Below are 22,798 nucleotides of genomic sequence, written 5' to 3' on the forward strand. Positions count from 1 at the left end.
TGGGGATAAAGATCGAAAAACCTACAGTCTATAATTAGGAAAGAGAAAACAATTGGATGCAATCACATAAGAATCTCGCGCTGCTCATCGTTGTGTGGATTGTAACTCCAACCCACTGGAAAGCGGTTTGTTAAATGCTGGCAGAAAACGCCGACCATAAGGTATCTACTCTCCTCTTTAAATTGTTTCTCATAAGCATGAACAAAAAATCAAGACACATCTAGCTGGAAGAATGCTCTAGCTTGCACATAACGTCTAAGTGCTTGCAATCATTCATAGAACACTTCTAAGATCACCAGAATCAACGCTTGAAGGATGATTAATGCCACAATTAGCTGTATCCAATCCTTCATGTTGCTTTCTGTTGGTCGCGTTTTTATTCTGGATCATGCTAGTCGGACATTGCTCATAGCATCTATGTGAATAGCAGACACTTGGATTTCAAATGTGAATTGCCTTCGCTTTGAACATTGAAAATTGCGAGGTTATGATCCGTCTTTAGCTATATCCAATCCTTCATGTTGCTGCTTGTTGGTCGCGTTTTCATTCTAGATCATGCTAGTTGGATATTGCTCGTAAACGTACTTCCGACATCTATGCGAATAGCAGACACACTTGGATTTCAAACATGAATTGCCTTTGCTTTGAACGTTGAAAATCGTGAGGCTATGAGCCTTCTCTCCTCTAGAGTATGTTTTGGAGTGCTAATGCTAATATATTTGAAGCTGGATATATCTGATCTTGTACAAGCTCGATTCCGGCTTTGTTCTCGAATGCAATTCATTCTATTCTACTTAAATCCTAATCTTTTGCTGACCGTGCAGATAGTCAATTTCAGCAATCTCAAAGCATAGACTTTTACTTGTATGTCCATGAAGATCTATTAGTATCTTTACAATCCTACAGCCTCGTCTTGATTCTCATCTGAGTATACCATAGTTCTCTTGCTTGGTCTCAAAAGCATTGCACCAAACTCCAATTGATCAAGCATTGTATTGGTTACAATTGAAGTGTATGTCATCATTTTTAACGCTATCCTCTCTCTCACAGATAAGAAGACCGAACTAGAGATCATTGGCCGTGTCTCACAACGCTTGCTCATACACTCGCCACCTAACAAACATTCACAAAAGGTAATGTTGTCCCCTCAACTATTACACTAGCTTAACAATTCAAAACCATTGGACCAAAACCAATGGACTGAAGGATCATTACACCAATATATATCACAAGGAAAGGACCCGTTCCTGGTTTTTATAGCTCTCAAAGAGGAAGCATGCCACCTCTCCAACCACACTGAGTGTGGCTAGACATTATTATATAAATAAACTAATATTCATTTAGATATGTTTAATACTTATGTTGATTAGATTATTCTTGTTGCTTTAATGTGGAGATTGTTGTAACAAATGTTATTTTTCTACTAGAGCGAACCATTGTGCCACTATCGCACGGATTGCATCTCGGTATAGAAGAGGTTCCCCACTATGGCGATCTCTGAAAATTTTCACTCATAATCGTCCGTCCATAGCCCCAAACTTCTATCCTCGACAATATATGCCATTACATACGACCCCAACTACCCCAAAGGCGATCCTTGAATCAAGCATCTTCCATACACAAATACTATCTATCATCGACGTCTCCTTGAATCTCACTACGCAATTTAGAAAACTAGCAATTTAGAACCCGCCTTGCACCATACTAGGTCACATCCTATGTAGCAGGGAAGGCATCATTCCGACACTTGCAACGGAATTTGAAAAACATCATGTGCCATATTCTGAGTCGTTGAAGACTGCATCTTACAACACTGATGGGTAGCCCCACTTTCTATCTTTTCAGCTTCACTTAACCACCCCTCCAAATATTCATATGCTATGTTCATAGGTGCTACCTTTTAGCGATAAGAGAGAGGGCGCCCAGGAGTGAGAGAATCAAACAATCCATCTTAAGAATAGTCAGAGAGAGAAGCACGAGAGCATGATCCTTGTAGGCAATACTTCCTCGTTCCTTGACGAAGAAATTTTGTGAGTGTGCAAATGCAAGCTACTAAAACTTGCTCTATGCTAGCTAAACAGGTCTTGTTTGTGAGTGATTGACGAGTAAAAGGCTAGGTCTCTTGAAGCCACTTCCAAGATATGCCTGCTTTTTAGTTCACAAAACCATCAGCTGGCTCAGAGCCACAATTAAAGTCACTCCTAACAAAACAAATCTCAATGTATTTTACATAAATTGGCTATATCAAAGAAATATACATCAAGGACCCCGCATAGCCTATAATGCAATTCCCCTCGTAACTTTAGGCACTAGGATAAGAAAATCTGGAATATTCAAAGGTATTGTCTGGCCATTCTTTTGAGACAATGTGACATGCTCTTCTCACAAAACGTGACACAAAAAATGTTACTCAAAGTTTGTTTACGACCTATGTCCAAATGCGTCGAAGAACAGGACCAAACTAACTTCAAACAGGTTAAGAAGTGTTTCCAACCTTACCATCACAAGTTACATATTATGGAGAAACTCACAATAGTATGTTCTGGCTCGTATGACATGCCCGCTAATTCACCCTTGCTATAGATCACTGTACAAGACATACTTTCAAGCCTTACATTCATGCATGCATAAATATGACGTGCTTTGATGTCTCCAACACCCACGTGACCGTAGGTGATATTGAAAAGCATGCAAGAAGGCACCCATACATTTATACAAAGGCCTTTGTATAGAGTTCATATCAGGGTCCCATGATGGCAGGCTGCTGACACTTTCTTTAAATAATCAAAATATTGAATTGACAGCAGTATTTCCAGGACCCTGGGTACAACGGACAAGCAGAAGATACATTAGCTATAGCAAACATCATCTGAAGCTGATATTTTAAATTTACACAAAGTTCAACAAAAGCTTCATATCAAAAGGAAGTATCTTTGTTACACAGGAAAATTTCCAGGAAAACCAGCCTTCTATGTGTCAAATTGTCAAGTGGACGCTAAATGTTCATGCATTGTTTTTTTTTGGACCAAATTGCAAGGCACATGATTCTTTTTACCTGAAGTAACCAATCTCAACTAGAATGTCAACAATTTCTTTCATAATCAGAAAAACAATCTTGAAGAGATAGCCTCCTCAAACAAGGGATAGAAGTATTCATCCAAGCAAACTTCATGTTTCCTTTACACCCAAAGCGAATAAAACACCCTGATTCTGAGTGTGTTTCCCATGGTCCACAAAACCTGCCAATAAAATTGACAAAAATCATGTGATAGTATCAACAGCACGAATATTAATTACATTTATGACTCGTGAGTCAGTACTGATCTTTGGAGAGCTTTAAGAGATTCATAGTAGCACCCAACATCTCTGAAAGCTTTGCCTATTAGACCAACAGCTCTCTCTCTCTCTCTCTCTCTCTCTCTCTCTCTGAAACAAGGGGATGGAAAAAGATGCCAAGGGAGAGTAGAATATGCCAACTATGTGATCAAGGTATGGTTGAAACAGAAGAACACATGGTAATGATATGCCCTCACTATGCACACATTAGGGAAGAGTTCAATCACCTCCTTGAGGGACATAACAAACTGGCTGATTTGCTGCATAAAGGGTCACCTTCAGCTTTAGGAACATTTGTGTATAAGCTCTTCAAGCATAGGAATCCACCTGAATCCTAGAAGGTGGTTTCTCTTTCCACCCTCCCATCTTCGGGAGGAGCTTTCATGTACTTGTGATATTGTATTGCCCAGGTCCCATAGGCCGGTTTTGGTCTTCAGAGGACGATAATATATTCTTCTTCTTCTTCTTCTTCTCTCATACTTGCAAGGCCTATGCAAACAAACTCAATATATGAACCATCCAGTTGCTCCCTCACAAAGAGATGTGGGGGCAAAAAAAAAGTTATCTGTGGACACATCAGCATTGATCCTTCTAACCTTCTAATATTTAATCAATTCAAACTTGGAGAAAAACTCTTCCACACCACTTTAAATTTGGACCCAAAAGCAATTGACTTCACCACACAGCAAAAACCACATTTTCTTGCTTGATTCCGGTGATTCCCCAGCCGAAGATCAGTAAAGTGGGGAGCACACAAGGCTTCAAGCAATACCATACAGCTTCCTACACCCCAAAGCAAATTGGAAATGCAAAGAGGAAGTACATGCATCTCATGAAGGCAGCCAGTGTGTAAGCTCATTACGGATATAATCTGCAGTTGCCTGCCCTATCATCAGATGTATGGGCATGACATCCTAGCCGGCTTGTTAGGCAAGAAGCTAGTGTGTTTCATCTGAGAGTTTTTGAGAGCATATGTTAGGCTCATGTACCAGAAAGTATTGAGACATAAGCCAAGCGTTAAGCCCAGAAAATAAATCCTTTTACTTACACCAGGTAGGGCAAAGCCTGTTGGCTGTACCATAGAACATGGTGTTCTCCCCAAAAAGCTCCTACAGATAATGGGTGCTATGCATTTTGGCGTCTTTATGGCAGAAGCAAAACCGTACAACAGCTCAAAGGGTTTTGAGACAATAAATGGGAGGTAGCAAGGGTATGTGCATTATTAGATATACTTCTTGCTTAGTAGTGGAAGTATTTTATGAGTGAAGGAAAAACCAAAAAAATTTGCTCTTTCTTCACTGCTAATATATGCACATAAAGGATTCTAAGGTGAGGATGTTTCAATGTTGAAAATATAACTTTTAAGATAGGATTTGAAACCCATGATTTGGAAGAGAAGTTGACAGATGGAGAAGGGATCGATGTAAAAGAAGCTATCTGTTCAGCAGACTATTTCCCTGCTCTTACTTTAGATTTGTAAGCCTCATTTTTCCAGCTCCCTAGAGGCACACACCTTACAAATTCTTAGCAAAGAAGATCCAACCCTACGGCAGCCAATAAAACAACTGGGAAACATATTGAGGAACTCCTAAGTCACTAGAACAAGCTCCAAGAATGTTCAGCATCCGCCTAGCAAACACCAATTTTTCGTTGTAAGCAAGATAAGCTGATAAAGGTTTTAAAAAGAAATAGAATAAAGTAGCTATCTAGAGCTATTTCTAGAATTTGCACTCTGAGTTTTGATACGTCCCAAATTTTTATTGAAAAAATGCTGAGATAAGCATCTTGACTTCTACTTCATAGAGGTAAGGGAATGCCAATCCATTCCTTCAAAGTCCTTGAATGTAGATGGAAAGGGCTTTCTGCAGCAGATAGGAGAAAGAAACTTAGATTTCAAGGCAGTCTCAATTTCTTAGTTCCCCAAGGATGCTTGACACACACCTACTTGATAATGCTAACTTTGATCAACTTCATTGAGGTAAGGAAATTGCCATCCATTTCTTGAAAATCCTTGAATGTAGCTTGAGAAGGGTCTTCAGCACCAGAATTGTGTGGTTAGATGTCTCAAACGAAGCCTACTTGATGATGCTTTACACGACATTTGCTCCCTAGCATCACTTTGAACAGCATTGTGTGGTTAGGTTTCTTGAATTGTTGTGGCGCACATTTACACACCTACACCTTGTTAGTGTGCACTGTGCACCCTCCCAAGCAAGTGCCCCGTTGACATGTCATTTTGGTGCATAGATAGCCTGCCCACAAGCCTTGGAAGCATGAAAGCGCTCTGAAAACATCCACAGTGAATCACCCTTGGCCACAAGTCCCTTAAAAAACACAATTCACAGCTGAAGGCAATCACAATGAGACCTCCTTGATCACTGTCAAAAACACAATTCACAGCTGAAGGCAATCACAATGAGAACTCCCTGCCAAGCTGAGAAACTGTCACGGGGACGTAAATTTCATGTGTAGCTAACTCCGTGGCTACTGTCGTGGTTACTTTGGCCAAGGGGACTAGACTAGAGGAAGCACCCACTTCCTCTTAGTCCCTAGTCCGATTCTCAGTGCACCCACGAGACCCAAATGCTAGGAAAGTGAGGGGCCTAAAGGTTAGGCCCAAGGGAAGCCAACATTTCATTTGTTAGGAGGGTTAGGGCTTTAATGTGGGAGGCAAACCAAGTGTTCCATTGGTGAGGAGGGTTAGAGCTTTAATGAGGGGGCCACGTGGCAGCCCCTCATGCTCTACCTACCACCTCCCCTTTCCTATCTTCTCTTCCAACGTTAAGGGATGCTCTCTCTTACGTTTTTGAGTGTCTAAGGTTGTTTTGGCATGCCTTCCAAGGTCCGCATTTTTGGCCTGCACAAATCCTGTTGTACAGACTGCCGCAACTACATTTAATGCCCTCGTATGGACTGTACGGAACCTGAAAGGCCTGCTGTACGGACCTTTTCCAGCAGTACAGAGCTCTCCCTTAGCTGCCCGTTGATTGACACGCTATCCCAAGTGGTCTTTGCTGCTGTCTCACTGATTGCACGTGTCCCAAGTCAGCTGCACGCACCCCGATGCAGGTGCTCACATCCCGAGGTGGATTTTGGTCACTGAATTGCTGTTGCACGCATTCTGAAGCACTCATTTTGAAGCAGGGCTGTTATTTGAAGCTGCACGGAAGCTGCAGGTGGATTTTGCCATGGAAGATTAGCCCTTCTTCTCTTGCCCTGGCCTCTGCACCCATGAGCCTTGCTCTTCTTTCTGTTCTTAGCTCCCAGAATCTCTCTCTCTTTTTTCTCTCCCTTTTCCCTTGGCTGGGAGTCATTTCGGCCTGAGCAGAGGATAGGTGCAAGAAAGAGCTTGCCCCTCTTCCATGGACAGCAGGTCCAATGGACATTCTGACTTCCTTCTGATTTGCTTTTGTTATCTTGGAAGCTTGTTGCTTTGCATTTCGTTGTTTGGAGTCCTTTCTGGGCATTACAAGATGTAGGTAGATACCCAATCACAGAGGGTATGCCTGGTTGGTGCCAGAGGAACAGATTGGTTGCAGTTTGATGTCTTGAGGCTATTTGAGCACTTCTGGGGATTTGCATTGATGCCTTGTCACAGTCAGCTGACATAGTTGTTGAGATATGCCTTAGTTTTGACCTTGGCATTGGGGTACTAGTGGTGCACTGGTATTGGATGCAGGCAAAGGCCCAATGTTGGCTCTGGTAGTGGAAAATGCAAGCAGCACAGTATAAGGGTGTGCCCTTGTTGTAAAGAAGAATTCCATTTTTGAAGAATTAATAAATACCGAAAGGGGCGCCAAGGTATTTAGGGCCGGTGTGGTGTTTCGTGTTTAGTTCATTGAGCAGGGGCATTCTAGCATCCATCCAGTTTCTTTTTCAAAGTTGTTTCTAAGTGGTTTTGTGTTTAAGGAAGTGGTTGAAAGAGATGCAATGTGGCTATAAATGACATGGATGCCAAGCTAGTTACGGTTTACTGCCCTTTTGTTTACGGAAGGCCAGTTTCAGAAACTCACTCAGCCACTCTGGCAGCAGCTTGTTCAAGTCATGTCCTGGCCATACAAGAGTAGTCAGCAGACAACTTATGCTCTCATTCAGCCCATAACGCAGTAGCCTGCAATCTATACATGCCGTACTCAGCTTTGGAACCCATGCAGTCCATACTGCAGCAGCCGAATCAGTTTGTACAGCACCAGCTCGTACATGCGCATTAACTATCCACCTACGGAAGTCCGCACCCACATTCAAAAAACAATGCACATATCACTCACTAAATGGCAAGAAAGGAAAATATCCAAGTGTATATACTTATAAGGTTTCAGGGCACTCAATCCCGCCTCAAAGTGCTCAACCACAAGCATTCTCACGAGGACGTGAAATTATGGGACTTTTGATTTGCGACTCCCGTAATTTGCGTGTGACTGCCTTGAGTTTCTGGGGCGTGAGGGTCCACCGGCCATGGGGCGAGACTTAGGGAATTAAAATTCCCTAGTGGGCCCTTGGAAATAGTGAATGTGCACCCAGTTACTAGGCAATTAATTCCTAGGGCCAAAGTGTGCAACAGGGGGCCAAAAGAGTGGTGCAATTAAAAATTGCTATTTTTAGCACAAGATTCTAAAAAGAGGGGGAGAGCCCTTCTTTTGGACTGAGAAGGCCAAAATCAATTCCAGAAGGAGCTAGACCATCAGTTGTGGTAGAGCCTACCAGGTGCTGCTAGAGCAAAATCGTCATCTGCCAAGAGCTTTCGAAGCCTGCCAAGGAAAATCGCCATCAGCCAGGGCCAATTCAAGTGCATCCAGGGCCTGCCAAAGGAAATCGCACCTGATCCAGGAGCCTATTGCAGATTGTGATTTCAGCCACGGTCTCTTCCAGATTGCAATTTCATCTACAGGTCTTCCGGGCTGTGCCAAGTGACCGCGTCCCGTTCCAGGGCTGTTCCAAGTGTTTCCAGGCTCTCCGGGTTGCTAAAAAAGATTGCGATTTTGCTTCCAGGCTGTCCAAGCTCTGCAAGGAAACTTGCGATTTGATTTCTGGAGCTTTTGGGGTGTTGCTACTGATTTTGGTAGCTTTCCAGGCGTGGGTGTTCACTTCTAAGCTGCTTTTGGGGCTGTGCTAGAGCAGAATCAGCTTTTCTCTGCAGAATCTAGTGTTTTTCAGCCCCGATGACCTATCTTCTGTGGATACTGGGTAGAAGAAGGCTTGCTTTTTGCCTGCTTTTGCCGTTCCCTGATTGGTTGCTGGCTAGTTATTGCGTTTAGGTTTCTTTCCTCGCGAAGAAAGGTTGATTTATGATGTTGGGCAGTGGCCAAGGAGGCTATCAATTGAGGCAACCTGCTTGGGAGTGCTTTGTCAATTGATTGCACTAGAGTTTGGCTGTGCAAGCTTTGTCTTGCAGTTGTTCAGCCGTGGTTGTGCAATTGTGGCACAGACAGTGGATGCTTTTGCGGTCTCTGTTGCATGCTTTGGTTAGCTGAGGATACAGGATTGTCTAGTAATTGGATGCCATTCACCGTTTGGAGTTGAGCAGAGAATTATAGGGTGGGGTCTGCGGGTGTTGGTTTGCCTATGGTGCAGCTTCCCGGAGACCTTTGTAATCAGCCGCTTGGCTTCAAATGAATGTCAAATAAATACCGCAAGGGGCGCCAACATTTGGGGCCAATCAGTGTCCTTGTTTCTAAGTAGGAGCGCTCTAGCTCCCCTGTGATTTAATCTGTGGTGCATATTTATTTGTCAAATTACTGTGTATGCTGTAATTAAGTGGATCCTACCACCCTTTACGTTGTTGAGGCTAGTTTCAAGCATCACCTTTTTTTTTGTAACAGAGAAAGGAACTTTCTATCAATGCTTGGAAAAATCAACCATACAAGTCAGTTGTCCTTGAGGCACCGACCATGGGGAACAAAATCAAAAAAACTGGATAAAACAAGATCAGCCTATTTCCAAAGAACCCAGCTCACTGCCTAGGCAATCTCTGGAATAGGGGCTAACAACCAAGGAGGAGGACTATATAGCCAGGGAATCCCCTAAGGCATGAAAATACAGAAGCACTCTTGCCTTTTGGCAGTCGTTCTAGACCCTGAAATCCTAGTGGCGCGCACGGTATAGATGATATCTTGCCAGATGGCAACTAGAGTGGCCGCGGGTGGAACACGGTGCTCGCACATCACTAGGCTACAGCGGGCAACCCAGATATTCCACGCCGTGATGCTGTCCATTGTCTCCCATACGTCATCCTTTGGATAAGAGAGAGGACGATGCCGAGCAATTGGGATCGCCTCATGTAGCTCAATCCTATGGATGCTCTATCCATGTATCATGTAGGCTAGGGAGACCTCATCAATGTGGAAGGCATGGCCCCCCTCTGTGAACCAAGCCACCATGCCCCAATTGAAGTCCTACTGGATCCTCTGCATCCGACCCACAACTTGTAGGATTCACAATCAGATCCTTTGAGCACTAGGGCAACTCTATAAGCAGTGCGGAATCGTCTCCAAAACTCCGTCCATGCCAGGGTGGCATCACCCAACCACCCACATCTACTCTAGCAAAGGGCCGTAGCCGCAGGCTCATAATCGCATCTAGAATCTTAATCTGACCTCCTAGGACATTTGCTGCTCAATCTAGTGCCTCTCTCAAAGCAGTCCACGCCGATGCCTCCATCAGGAGCCGTTGTCCTATTCGTGTCGCTTAAGAGAAGAACGCCCCCTCATCCACTAGCTCTCCCTCTCCCATGATGTGCTCGTCACGCTTCAAGTCTTCAAAGCTACGTTGCGCCTCCTTTGACCACCCAAAAGCATCCTTCTTCAAGAGGTCAATAAGAGGAGCTGCCCTCTTGGCAAATTTGCGAATAAAGCGTCTATAGAAGGAAGCAAGACCTAAAAATCCTCTCAATTTGGTGGGATTTTGTGGCTGTGGCCAATCTTTGATGCATTTCACCTTTGTGGGATCCACCCGAATGCCACATCTACTCACAATATGCCCCACGTACTCAACCTCCTTTGCCATAAAAGTGCATTTGCTAGCTTTTGCATAAAGCTGATGCATCCTCAAAATTTCCTACACATGCTTAATGTGCTCTTGTCTATCTTTGCTGTAAATGAGGATATCATCAAAGAAAACTAGCACGCATCTGAAAAGAAGTGGCTGCAATATCTTGTTCATCAGTGCCTGGAAGGTGGCGAGTGCATTAGTCAATCCAAAAGGCATCACCTTGAATTCATAAAAGCCCCGCTCTGTGCGAAAGGCCATCAAGGCATGAAAAAAGATAGCATAAATTGTTTGTTGCGCATCCCAATAGATCTCCTCCTCGTCCATGGGAGCATTTTCATTAATCATCTCGCGCAAGTAAAGGCATAGCAACCTGATGCTCCACATGAAAGACTTTACGCCGATGGCCTCGCATCTTACATGTTGGCTGAGTGTCATCGGATTGTATACCATGCATATTATGTTCATTAGCACCACCAGGATCAAAGGGGAAATCAACCCCCTCCGTGGCTCCAACATCTGGAGATTCTTCCACAACCTGTGCACCCTCTGAATCATCCTGAGTGGCATCCGAAGTCTCACAAGCATCCATTAAATCCTCATCATCCGATATCTCAATAATCATGCTGAGTTTTACAGTACCACTGTTACGCATTTTGCAAACTTCCTGATGCTCAGGAGTCCACTTCTCATCACAATTCAAGTATAACTTTGCCCACTTTCTGCTGTCCATAATAGCCCTGGTGTGTTGTTTAAATTCTGATTTTTCATTTCCAACACTTGGCTTAGCTCCCGGCTTAGCATCAAATGACCTGTATGGCTTGACATATGGCATCTTGCTGCCTGTAACAGTGGGAAACCTCGGAAATGGTGCTGCTGCTGATTTTCTTTCATGTCAACCAGTCACCTTAGGCTTCTTCTGAGCCTCATTTACATTCCCATATGCGCTGCCCGCTATCATCTTATACTTGCTTACATATTTGGGCTCAAATACCTCTGCCAATTGGGCTGCACGCTCAATTGTTTGAGGGTTATGTGCCTTCACATCTGTGGCGAGAGAAGGACTCGATCCCTAGATGAAACGCAGCAACTTCCCTCTCTCAGATACGTCCTGTACAGACATCCTTGCATGCCTCTGTGGCTGCAATATATTCAGCTTCCGTAGTAGACAAGGCTATGCACTGCTGCATCCTTGACATCCATGACACTGCACCTCCAGTGAATGTATAAACATAACCAGTAGTAGACTTCCGGTTATCGGGATGACCAGCAAAATCTAAATCCACATAACCATGCACCTTTGCATCTCGCTTGCCAAAGCATATGCACAACTCCTGTGTGCCCTTCAGGTATCTCATGATACCTTTCACTGCATTCCAATGCTTCTTGCCTGGATTTGCCATATACCTGCTAACCACTCCCACTGCAAATGCAATATCAGGTCTGGTAGCAACCATGGCATACATGAGACTGCCACAAGCTGAAGCATACAGAATCTTGGCCATTTCAGCCCTATCAGCATCTGAGTGTGGGCTGTCCATTGCACTGAGTTTCACATACGAAGGCAATGGAGAACTAAGGGTTTTCCCCCCCTCCATATGAAACCTGTGCAATACTTTGCCAATATATTCGGTCTGAGACAAATACAACAAACGCTGTCCCCTGTCTCTCCGTATCCGCATTCCCAGTATGTGATTTGCATCACCAAGGTCCTTCATATCAAAGGCCTCATGCAATCTTTTCTTAAGGTCATCAAGCTCCTTACGAGCTCTACCAGCAATAAGCATGTCATCCACATATAAAATGAGAATGATTAAGCTGCCATTGGCAGCCCTTTTGGTATATAAGCAGTGATCGTCATCACTTCTCCTGAAACCTTGGGACTTCATGAAGGTATCAAATTTCTTATACCATTCCCTTGGTGCCTGTTTCAGCCCGTAAAGGCTCTTTTTAAGCTTGCATACAAGTGACTCCTTGCCCTTGACTGCAAATGCTTCTGGCTGCTGCATGTAGATCTCCTCATGAAGATCACCGTGAAGAAAGGCTGTCTTCACATCCATTTGGCATAATTCCAAATTCTCACATGCAACCAAAGCAAGTACAATCCTGAGTGTGGTCATCTTAACCACTGGAGAAAATATCTCATCAAAATCAACACCATACTCCTGCTTAAAGCCCTTGGCAACCAACCTGGCTTTATACCTTGGCTTAGCTCCAAGTGTGACTTTCAATCTATACACCCACTTGCATGGCAGTACTTTCATGCCCTTAGGCAACTGCACCAATTCCCAAGTACCATTTTTATGGAGACTGTCCATTTCAGACTTCATGGCTAGTTCCCATAGCCTTTTATCATGCATTTGCACGGCTTCCTTGTAACAGGAAGGTTCTCCACAATCTGTAAGCATAATAAAATCTGCTCCTGGAACAAATCTGTCTGGCGGTTTCATTTGTCTAGTGGACCTTCGGACCCATTGGTCTTGCTGTCCAACTTGCTGCTCACCTAAAACAGGTTGCTGTTCAAGTAGATCAGGCTGCAGAATTATGCCTGGGAGGTCTTCCAAAGGTGGCATGTCCCATAGTACATCTTCCGCCACTGCGGGCTGTCCATTTGGACCTGCTGCAGCATCATGCATTGGCTGATTATGCTGCTGTTGTGGCTGATTTGCAGCCTGCCTGAATTGTACAGGATGTCCCGAGTCATCAATGTCAACCTCTGAAGCATCAGAAGACTTATCTGCTGCCTTAAACATACATGACTCATCAAATAAGACATCATTGCTGCGTATTAGCTTTCTTATTCACAGGATCCCATAGGTGGTAACCCATCTCACCATTGTCACCATATCCAAGAAAAATGCATTTAAGAGACTTAGGATCAAGCTTGCTGCGATTTTCTCTGCGTATATGCACGTACGCAGTGCAGCCAAAGACCCTCAAGTGCTTATAGGAAGGAGGTTTTCCTGTCCAAAGCTCCTCTGGCACTCTGCCATCTAGTCTTTTATTTGGTGACCTATTGATGAGGTGTACTGCTGTTTTTACAGCTTCAGCCCAAAATCCATGAGGTACTTGGGAATTGATGAGGTGTACTGCTGTTTTTACAGCTTCAGCCCAAAATCCAGCATGTTACATCATAGAGCGAGACTTTTCTTGTATGGTTCTATTCATACGCTCTGCAGTGCCATTTTGCGCTGGACTGTAAGGAGCAGTGAGTTCTCTTTTAATACCTCTAGCATCACAAAATGCATTGAATGCAATAGACATATACTCCCCACCGTTATCTGACCGCAAAGCCTTCAGTGTTCTGCCTGTTTGGTTCTCAACCATAGCAAGCCATTTCTGGAACACTGGAAAAACATCACTCTTCATGCAAAAAGGTATTTAGCTCACTTGAGCATACATCTAAGGATCGTTCATTGGATATATACCCAAGTGAATGATCTGCTACAGCAGCTCCTGCGAGCCCTCTCCCTCCCTCCCGTAGCCTCTACCCCCCTAACCGCCTCGGCCGCCCTCACCCCCTTGCCTCTCTGCCCTCACCCCCTTGCCTCTCCGCCCTCACCCCCTCGCCCTCCGCCTCACCCCCGCCTCGGCCGCCCGCCCCCCCTTGCCTCTCTGCCCTCACCCCCTTGCCCCTCCGCCTCACCCCGTCCCCTCGCTACGCCCTCACCCGCTCGCCCCCTCCGCCCTACCCCGCCCCCTCGCTACGCCTCACCCCCCCTCGCCTCTCCGCCTCACCCCGCCCCCTTGCTTCGCCCGCCCCCGCCCCCTCGCTTCGCTCTCCCCCGCCCCTCGCTTCACCCCACCCCCTCGCTACGCCCGCCCCCCCCGCCCCTCCTGCCCTTCCGCCCCGCCCCTTCGCCCCTCCCACCCTTCCGTCCCGCCTCCTCCCGCCCCGCCCCCTCCCGCCCCGCCTCGCCCCACCCCACCCCACCCGTCCCCCGCCCTCGCCTCTTCACCCCACCCGCCCTCCATCCTCAGCCCCCACCCCCGCCACCCCCGCCTCTCGGCCTCCCGCCCTCGTATCCACCGCCCTCCGCCCTCCAACCTTCCCGCCCTCCGCCTCCGCCCTCGCCTGCGCCTCCGCTTCCCCCACCCGACTCACGTCGCCCCGTTTCGCCTCACCCATCTTCATCACACCCACGCTCCACCCCCCGCATCTATCCCCCCCCTTTTTTGGGTGGCAGCCTCTTCTTCATCGAAGGTCTCGCAGTTTGTCTTGGCAGTATGGCGGCTCCTTGCCCGGAACCGGAGGCCCAGTCGGACCCTCCCTCTCCAGATGCCTACCGCGTTATCTTGACAGAGCAACAATCGTCTCGGGTTCAGGAGGTTGCCAATGACTTTGCCCTTACATCTGTCTATGGCAGAGTCATTGGACATTCCCCCTCCAGATCAGCCATCAGGGACTGGCTCCAGTCCACTCTCATGCTAGAGGACGGCAACATTGAGGAGGTGGCCCTTATGGGAAGGGGCATCTTATGGCTCAAACTCTCCAATGCGAAAGATGCGAGCAACCTGATTGCTGGTTCCCCCACATCTGTGGATGGAAAGATCATTATGATAGTCCCTTGGTACCGTGGATTCAGTGCAGCAGATTTTGAAGCTCGGTTCCGCATACCTCGCCATCCAGTGACGCTAGTTTTTCCAGGCCTTGCTGCTGAGCTGCGGCCGATTGTCAGGGACCTGGGCTCCCACTTTGGCTGGGTTATGCATGACACTTTTGCCGACGCGGTGACTACGGCAGGAGCCCCCCGAGTCCATGTGGCTGTGGCAGACCCTGCGACTCCCTGCAGTGATTGAGATCGTGACAGATGCCGGCAGCTTTACCCAGAGCATGGTAGTCACAGGACAGCCAGGCCAGTGCCTGAGGTGTCACGGCTTTGGGCACCTGGCTGCTATTTGTCCACGATTCGCCAGTTCCTCTCGGCCCCCCCCGCCCCCTCCCCCTCCGCCCCCTCCCCCCCCCTCCGGGCAGCCATGTCAGGAGGAGCAGAGGCAGCCGGAGTCCGGTCCAGAGTTAGCTGGCGGTTGGACTGAGGTCAGAAGGAAAAGAGGAAAGAATAAGAAGATTTCCGAAAAAGGCAAGGAGGCAGAGGTTACCCAACCTGCAGCAGCACCTCAGAGACCTGACAGGCAGCCACCCCAGGGTCCTGGGAGAGCTTCTTCTTCGACGGTAGCCCGCCCTCCACAGCCTCAGGTCCCCTTCTCTTCCGCTCCCCAGCCCCCTTCCACTCAGTCCCAGCCCCTTCCCCAGTCGCACCCCCCTCTTCCCGACCCACAACTTCAGCCCCCGCCTCTTCCTCTTCAGTCTCCTCCTCTTCCTTCTCAGCCCCAGTCCCAGGTGCAGCCCCATCCCCCCCCGCCTCTCTCAGCTCTCCTACAGTGTCAGCTGTACCGATGGTTCCTCAGCCGCGGGCAGCCCCCACTCCCCCTCCTCCACCCCCCCCGCTAGTCGCCTCCGTGGAGTCTGAGTTGCCTACCCCCCAGCCACCTCCCCCTTCCCCTCCACAGGCAGGACACCCTGAATCTACACCACCACTGGAGCAGTCTTCCCTGTCCGCTAGCCCCTCAGTTGCAGACTCTGGTGGGCCTCAGCTTCAGGAGAGAGAGCTTCCTCGCGACTTTTATAGATCTGGCCCCTGGGACTACTTGGATGTGGCCGACCTTGGGACCTTCCCTGCTTGTCTCGACATCAGTATCTTCCTGCTCCGCAAAGGGGCGGATGGAAAGATCGCAGCCTTGGCCCCGAGGGATGGCCCTAGCTTTGCTTTCACATTCCTCAGCGACGGCACCGAGGCTTGGACAGACGACTCGGTCTGGGAGGCTCTCAGAGAGCAGACGCACGCTCAGGTTTGCTCCTGGATAGGCCCGTCCGATGGACAGCTTCTCGAGACTCAATGGTCTGAGGGTGACGTGCGCCTGCGGTGGCGTTGCGCCGCCAAACGCTTCAGATTGATTGTGATCCTCAGGCCCCCTCTGTCGTGGCCCCTCCCCCAGGATGTCAGAGCCTGGACCCCTCAAAAACTCCGGGCCTTCTACGGGATGACTACTTCAGAGATCTCGAGTTGGCTCGAGAAAGCGTTTGTTCATGGCACCAAAGGCCTCACGCCTTTGCTAAAGGTGTTGAGGAATGGGCAGGACGACCCCGCCTCCCCCTCCAAACCTTCTCATAAGCGTCAGCGCCTCCACTCCGAAATGTCAGCTTCTTCATCGACATCTGCCGCGAGCAGACAGTTGTTCGCAGCCTACCAGTCCTCACCATGAGCCTACACCTTGTCTCCTGGAATGTGAACGGGTTTCATTCTTCTGGCACCCGTGGTCCTAGGAAGCTCATCTTGAGACAGGAACTTCAGCCAGCAGTGATTGGTCGCTTGGATATACTTCTGCTTTAGGAGCACAAGCTTTCTGTGGCTCATTCCCGTAGCTGCGGGAAGATTCTCCCTGGACGCTCTCACACTTATTGGGAGCCCTCGATCGGCGCATAGGGGAGGAGTGGCGGTGTCTGTACTTCCGTGTGCGAGCAATTAGCCCAGGGAGTTTTTGGTCATGGTACGTTGATCCCAAGCCGTGCCCTTTGGGTAGGCTTGGAGTTGGAGGGTTCCAGAATAGGAATCCTCAACATCTATGCTCCCACAGACCTCCGATGCAGAGCCACCTTCTGAAGGACACTCACACGGATTCTCCCAGACATGGATTCCTGGATTGTTGGAGGTGACTTTAACAATCTGGAGACCTTGGAGGACCAGCAGGGAAGAGGACCAGAGTTTACAGGTATGTCTCAAGCAGAGCAGTCCGCTTGGGACTCCTTTATCTTCGCGACAGGAGGTAGGGACAGCTGGAGAGACCCGTCCTTCCATCGTTGGCACGGGAGCTTGGACTTCTCGTGGGGCTTCCGCAGGAAAGGAGGCAAACTCCTGGAGAGACTGGATAGATTTTATGTCAGTGATTGGGCCATCAGCAGAGGCGGTCAGGCGGGTATAGTACCAGGGACGACGCTTTTCGACCACGCGCCTGTGCTCTTATCATTAGACTCGACAGTTCAGTCCCTTCCTCCCCGTTCGTGCCGGATTCCCGACTCCATCTTCTTGAGGGAGGACGTGCGCAGCAGTATCGGTAGCCTATGGGACAGAGATTGGGGCGAGTGTGTGGATCTGGTTGATTCGGTGGCGCAGGCTTTGCAGGAGTCCAGCCAGATTTGCCAGCTCGCAGCCCTTCAGGTTCGACAGGAGTGGTGGGGCAGAGAGAGAGCTCTTCGTAGGGACCTCGCTTCCATTCAGCGACTCCAGCAGGCAGCCCCGGGCTCGGAGGAGCTTCGGATCCAGGCCCTTCGAGCCAGAGCCCTTCTTGAGGAGACTCTCCAGCGCCGTTCAGAGTTTTCCTATCACGCCTCTCTCTCTTTCTGGGCTCGGAAGGGCAACCAGATGTGCAGGGAGTTCTTCAGGACGCATGGCCAGAGAGCAGCAGGTGATCAGCTACGGAGTCTTAGGACAGCGGAGGCGCACATCGTTACTGATCCGGGTGAGGTCTTGGGGTTGGCTACCGACTTCTACAAGACTCTTTTCCAGCAAGAGCAGCTTGCCCCTCGCACTCGACGCTCCAGCGAGGAGGTGTGGAGGCACATTCCAGCCCTGGTTCAGCCCAGCATGCAGGCGACGTTGTTGGCACCGTTCACTACGGACGAGATGTTAGAGGCCTTGATGGCCATTGACGGGTAGAAATGCCCTGGCGAGGATGGGCTATCTCGAGCTTTCTTCACCTCCTTCTGGGATCAGATCCATCAGCCCCTCCTAGCAGCCCTCCAGAGGATTTTCAGCAGCGGATATATGCCAGAGAGCCTCTCCTCGGGACTGATTTGCCTCATCCCGAAGGGAGGAGATCGACAGGAGATCCGTCAGTGGCGCCCGATCACCCTCCTCACCACTGCCTACAAAATCCTTGCCAAGATGATCAGCGCCAGAGTTCGGCCTCTACTTCCTGACCTCATTCATGACACTCAGATAGGCTTTGTCCAGGATCGCAGTATCCTGGATAATGTCTTCACCTTCTCAGAGGCGGCGGAGTGGGCTCAGCACAGTGGGTCACATTTAGCCATCCTACTTCTCGACTTTGAGAAGGCCTACGATCGAGTGGACTGGTCCTTCCTGGAGGGTACTCTGAAGCGACTAGGTTTCCCAGCAGGATGGATTCAGGGTATTTCAGCGTTATACAGGACAGCTTCTAGCAGGGTCATCATCAGCGGCAGGATGGGAGAGCGATTTCGTTTGGAGAGATCAGTGCGTCAGGGTTGCCCCCTTGCTCCTTACCTGTTTCTTTTCTTCGCCGAGGCTATGACATACTACCTTTGGGCGAGGTCGACCGAGATCCGGGGTGTTCGCCTTCCCATCAGGGAGGACACGGAGCTCCTGGACTCGGAGTATGCAGATGACACAGCATTGTATGTCCAAGATGATGAGATGATGCTGGAGAGGGTGAGGATGGCCCTAGAGGTCTTCTGTTCGGCAGCCGATGCGAAAATCAACTGGAACAAATCAGTTGGTTTTCTCACAAACCCCGGGGCGTGCTCACAGTGGGGGAGGTTTTTTGGGTTTCAGGTGGATCCCGCGGGGACAGACAGCTAGATATCTCGGCTTTCAAGTCAGCCTGGATATCACGCCAGCTCAGCAGTTTCTCCCGGTGCTAGATTCCATTCGACGGAAGCTGGCTTTCTGGAGCACTGCTAAGCTCTCTCTTGCAGGTCGTGCTCTGGTAGTCAACCAGGTCCTCCTAGCCACGGCTTGGTATGTGGCTTCCTGTTGGTGTTTCTCGAGATCCAGCGTGGCACAGCTTAGGAGGTTGGTCCGGAACTTCCTGTGGTCCAGGGGGGACGGTCTCAAAGATACCAGAGCTAGGGTTGCCTGGCAGACAGTCATTCTTCCGCAAGCTGAGGGTGGCTTGGGGGTCATCGATCCAGAGCTTCAGAGTCAGGCCCTGCTGGGCAAGTTAGTTATCCGCGGTTTGACCCCGCGGGGGCAAACGTGGAAGATGTTACTTCAGCAGGGGGTCGGTTCTTGTGTCCCGCGCCGAGGTGGAGAGTGGCTACCGTCCCTCAGGTGGATCTTCACTTCCGCCCCGCTCCCCACTCGTTCGTAGCCTCCTCATGGTTTGGAGGCGGCTCCGCCTCAGTCTCATACAGTCCCCTCCTAGCTGTCAGAAGGAGATCGATCGCCAGCCGCTCATCTGGAACGGTCAGGTCAGAGATGCCGAGGGCCTTCAGCTGGGGGAGAGATCACACATCAGGTGGGACGGCTGGATGCGGGGGCCAACCCGGTCCCTTCGAGTTTGGAGGGACACGTACAGACACTTGGAGACCGCTGATCTAGCAGTCGCAGCTGGAGGTGCCCGTGGAGCTCAGGCGAGACGCACGGAGATAGACGGAGCGATTCCAGCTGATTGGTTGGTTCCACCCGAGATTCAGATCCTCATGCCTGGTGATGACCGTTGGCTGGGACAGTTCACCCCCCGTGGCATCCCACTGGTGGTTGCAGGTCGGATGGACGACACCTCTGTTTCCTTCTTCGCGGTTATGGGGGACGGCCGTCTCAGGAGAGAGGATGTGCTCATCGACCCCCTACTCCCATGGCAGACGGTTCGGGTCGTAGGCCTCGTGGGGAAGGTTTGGCGGACCGATCCCAGTATAGAGCAGGATCAGCTACAGTTATGGCGACTCTGGCTCTGGGAGGGGCGGGCCTTGTCAGAGCTTGATTGGGACCCAGGAGAGTGGAGATGGCCAAAGATTGTGACAGGTCAGGGGCCGACCTCTTTCTTTGCCTACAGCACGACATTGGGCAGGAGAGTTCTCGGGAGGATGCAGAGCCGCCCTCCCACCCAACGGCCCAGTTGGTATGCTCAAGGTATCTCCAGGTTATTTTTGCAGGCCTTCTGGAAGGCCTTGTGGAAGAGCTGGCGGCCGCGGAAGATCTACTTCCTTTGGCTTCTCGCCCACAAAGGTCTTCCAGTGGGGAGCTGGTTGCGGCAGGTAGGTCAGGATGGACGTTGTCAGATCTGTCATGAGGACGAGGAGTCACCAAAACACTGCCTATGGAGCTGCACTCGCGCCCAGGAAGTGTGGAGGTGGACCTTCGAGATCCTCACTCGCGCAGCACCGGAGTTAGGTTTGATCACTTGGGGCGCGTTCTGCTGGTGCAGCACCGCACCTGGTTTTCATCACTTGTTCGAGGCATGTCCGCAGGACCCCACGTTCCTTATCACACAGGGGACGTGGGGGCCGCTCGAGAGCATTCCGCCGCACCTGGCAGAGGCTGGCATAGGATCTCAGGAGAGGCAGCCAGTCTGGGAGATTATTAGCAGCATCGCAGGATGGCACATTTGGACCTCGCGCTGCGCACAGATCCTCGGTGGCACCTCCCTTTCGACTGCCCAGATCATGACTGACATCTGGAGTGAGATTATACACACCCTCAGAGGCCAGTGGGACCAGATACAAGGAGACTCCCGGGCTGGCCGGGAGAAGCGGAGACGTTTCCTCCGTGATTGGGACACACAGGGCCTCTTCTTCGAGCATACTTCGCAGGGCCTTCAGTGGCGCTACTCACCACCTCTCTGGCTGTTCATTCACACTCGCCTGATCCCTCCGTGAGAGAGAGATTTACTTTTTTGTTACCTTTTTGGGCTGCGTCCGATTTGTGAACGCAGCCCGTCGTTGCAAAGCTGACCTCATGTATCTGGTTTTCGAAGTAATATAATTAGCACTGTTTTTTCGGCAAAAAAAAAAAGAGCATACATCTAAGGGGGGCAATGTCACATGTGCCAATAATGCATCATACACAGTGAAAGATGTTGGGCAAGTTGCTCTTACTTCTATTTCTGGTGGTTTTATCACTCTAGAGAATGTGCTTTCTATCCCAAGCATTCGCAAGAACCTCATTTCTATTTCAACCATAGCTACATGTGGCTATCAGGTTCTTTTTTATGGTGTTAGGTGTGCAATATATGATGCTACACATGCCTTTACGATGGTCTTGACTGGCCCATTGACTAGAAGTCTTTATAGACTTGATGCTTATGACAGATGTTTGGATGATGCTTGTCAGTATAATCTTGATGTTCATGATGCCCGCATGACAGTTTCTAATGTATCTGGTTCTTTGATAGTAGTGCTGGCAAGCACATCTCTTCCTACAATAAGTTATTTAGCTCACTTCAGCATACATCTAAGGGAGGCAGTGTCATATGTGCCCATAATGCATCATACACAGTGAAAGTTGTTGAGCAAGCTACTCTTACTTCTCTTTCTGGTGGTCTTGTCACTCTAGAGAATGTGCTTTATGTCCCACGCATTCGCAAGAACCTCATTTCTATTTCAGCCATAGCTACATGTGGCTATCACATTCTTTTTTATGGTGTTCAGTGTGCAGTATATGATGCTACGCATGCCTTTACCATGGTCTTGACTCGCACATTGACTACAGGTCTATATAGACTTGATTCTTATGACAGATGTTTGGATGATGTTGCACTTGCAAATGCACATGCATTTGGTGAAATTATTCATGGTTGTTGATCTTCCCCACATGCATATGCCTTCAAAGCATGTTTGTGAACCTTGCTTGCTTGATAAGATGCACCGTTCTATATTTCCCAAGGATGGGAGGGTTGGTGCCTCACGCAAGTTTTATTTGGTTCATAGTGATGTTTGTGGACCCATGCAAGTTGCAGCTCTTGGGGGATTCTATTACTTTGTTACATTCATTGATGACTTCACCAGATACACTTGGATTTTCGCCTTGAAATCCAAATCTGAAGTTTCTACATGCTTCCGGCCTTTGACATATATTCACCCCCCCTGTCTATATTAAGGTGAGCAATGTGCAGCCCACTCTCATTCTCAGCCACTCTTTTTTTTTTGCCTCATGTGGTATACATCATCGATGCACGGTTCGTTATACTCCTCGACAGAATCCCGTGGCTGAGCGAAAGAATAGATCAGTGATGGAAATGGCGAAGTGTATGTTGAAAGGCAAGCACTTGCCTAACAAGTTATAGTTTGATGCTTCTCTGTAAAAAAACTTTTATTTTTTTTTAAGTTGTAGTTGGATGCCGTTATGTGAGCCAATTACATTTTGAAGAGATGTCCCACAAAGGCATTGCAAACCATCACACCTTATGAGTTTGGACAGGTCATAAGCCCCGGATTTCTCGCATGAGGATTTTTGGATGCTTGACATATGCCCAAGTGCCTTCTCAAACACGCACCAAGTTGAATAATAAGGCTGTCAAGTGCATTTTTATTGGGTATAGTTCAAAGAGCAAGGGCTATAAGCTTTACCAGCCCCGCACGGGTAACTGTTTTGTCAGAAGGGAATCAAGGATGTTGTCTTTGATGAATCCTCCACTATGCCTTGTCAAAAACAGCCCGTTGTTGATGCCCCATATCTCTTTGACAGCTTGTTGCCTTTGTTTCCGTCTGATTCTCATGATG

At 48.7% G+C, this 22,798-nt stretch overlaps 1 protein-coding gene across 3 annotated transcripts in view; it reads right to left on the reverse strand.

The window, feature by feature from the left end:
• Nucleotides 1-2,255: 2,255 nt before the first annotated feature.
• LOC147882929 (uncharacterized) overlaps nucleotides 2,256-22,798 on the reverse strand; it is a 43,845-nt gene continuing 23,302 nt past the window's right edge. The window contains exons 5-6 of one of the 3 annotated variants that reach the window (XM_087400687.1): nucleotides 3,056-3,239; nucleotides 2,257-2,820 (exon numbers count right to left, since the gene is read on the reverse strand). Coding sequence is in view for 1 of the 3 variants with exons in the window: in XM_087400691.1 (XP_087256817.1) it covers nucleotides 2,785-2,820 (36 nt within the window). In the remaining 2 variants the exon portion in view is untranslated. Of the gene's footprint in view, nucleotides 2,821-3,055; nucleotides 3,240-22,798 lie in introns of all 3 variants that reach the window. The other 2 variants (XM_087400691.1, XM_087400688.1) reach the window with 2 other exon arrangements.

The sequence above is a fragment of the Dipteris shenzhenensis genome, chromosome 29 (assembly GCF_047967505.1).
Source record: "Dipteris shenzhenensis isolate YYH24624 ecotype China chromosome 29, Dip_SZ_1.0, whole genome shotgun sequence".
NCBI lineage: Eukaryota > Viridiplantae > Streptophyta > Polypodiopsida > Gleicheniales > Dipteridaceae > Dipteris > Dipteris shenzhenensis.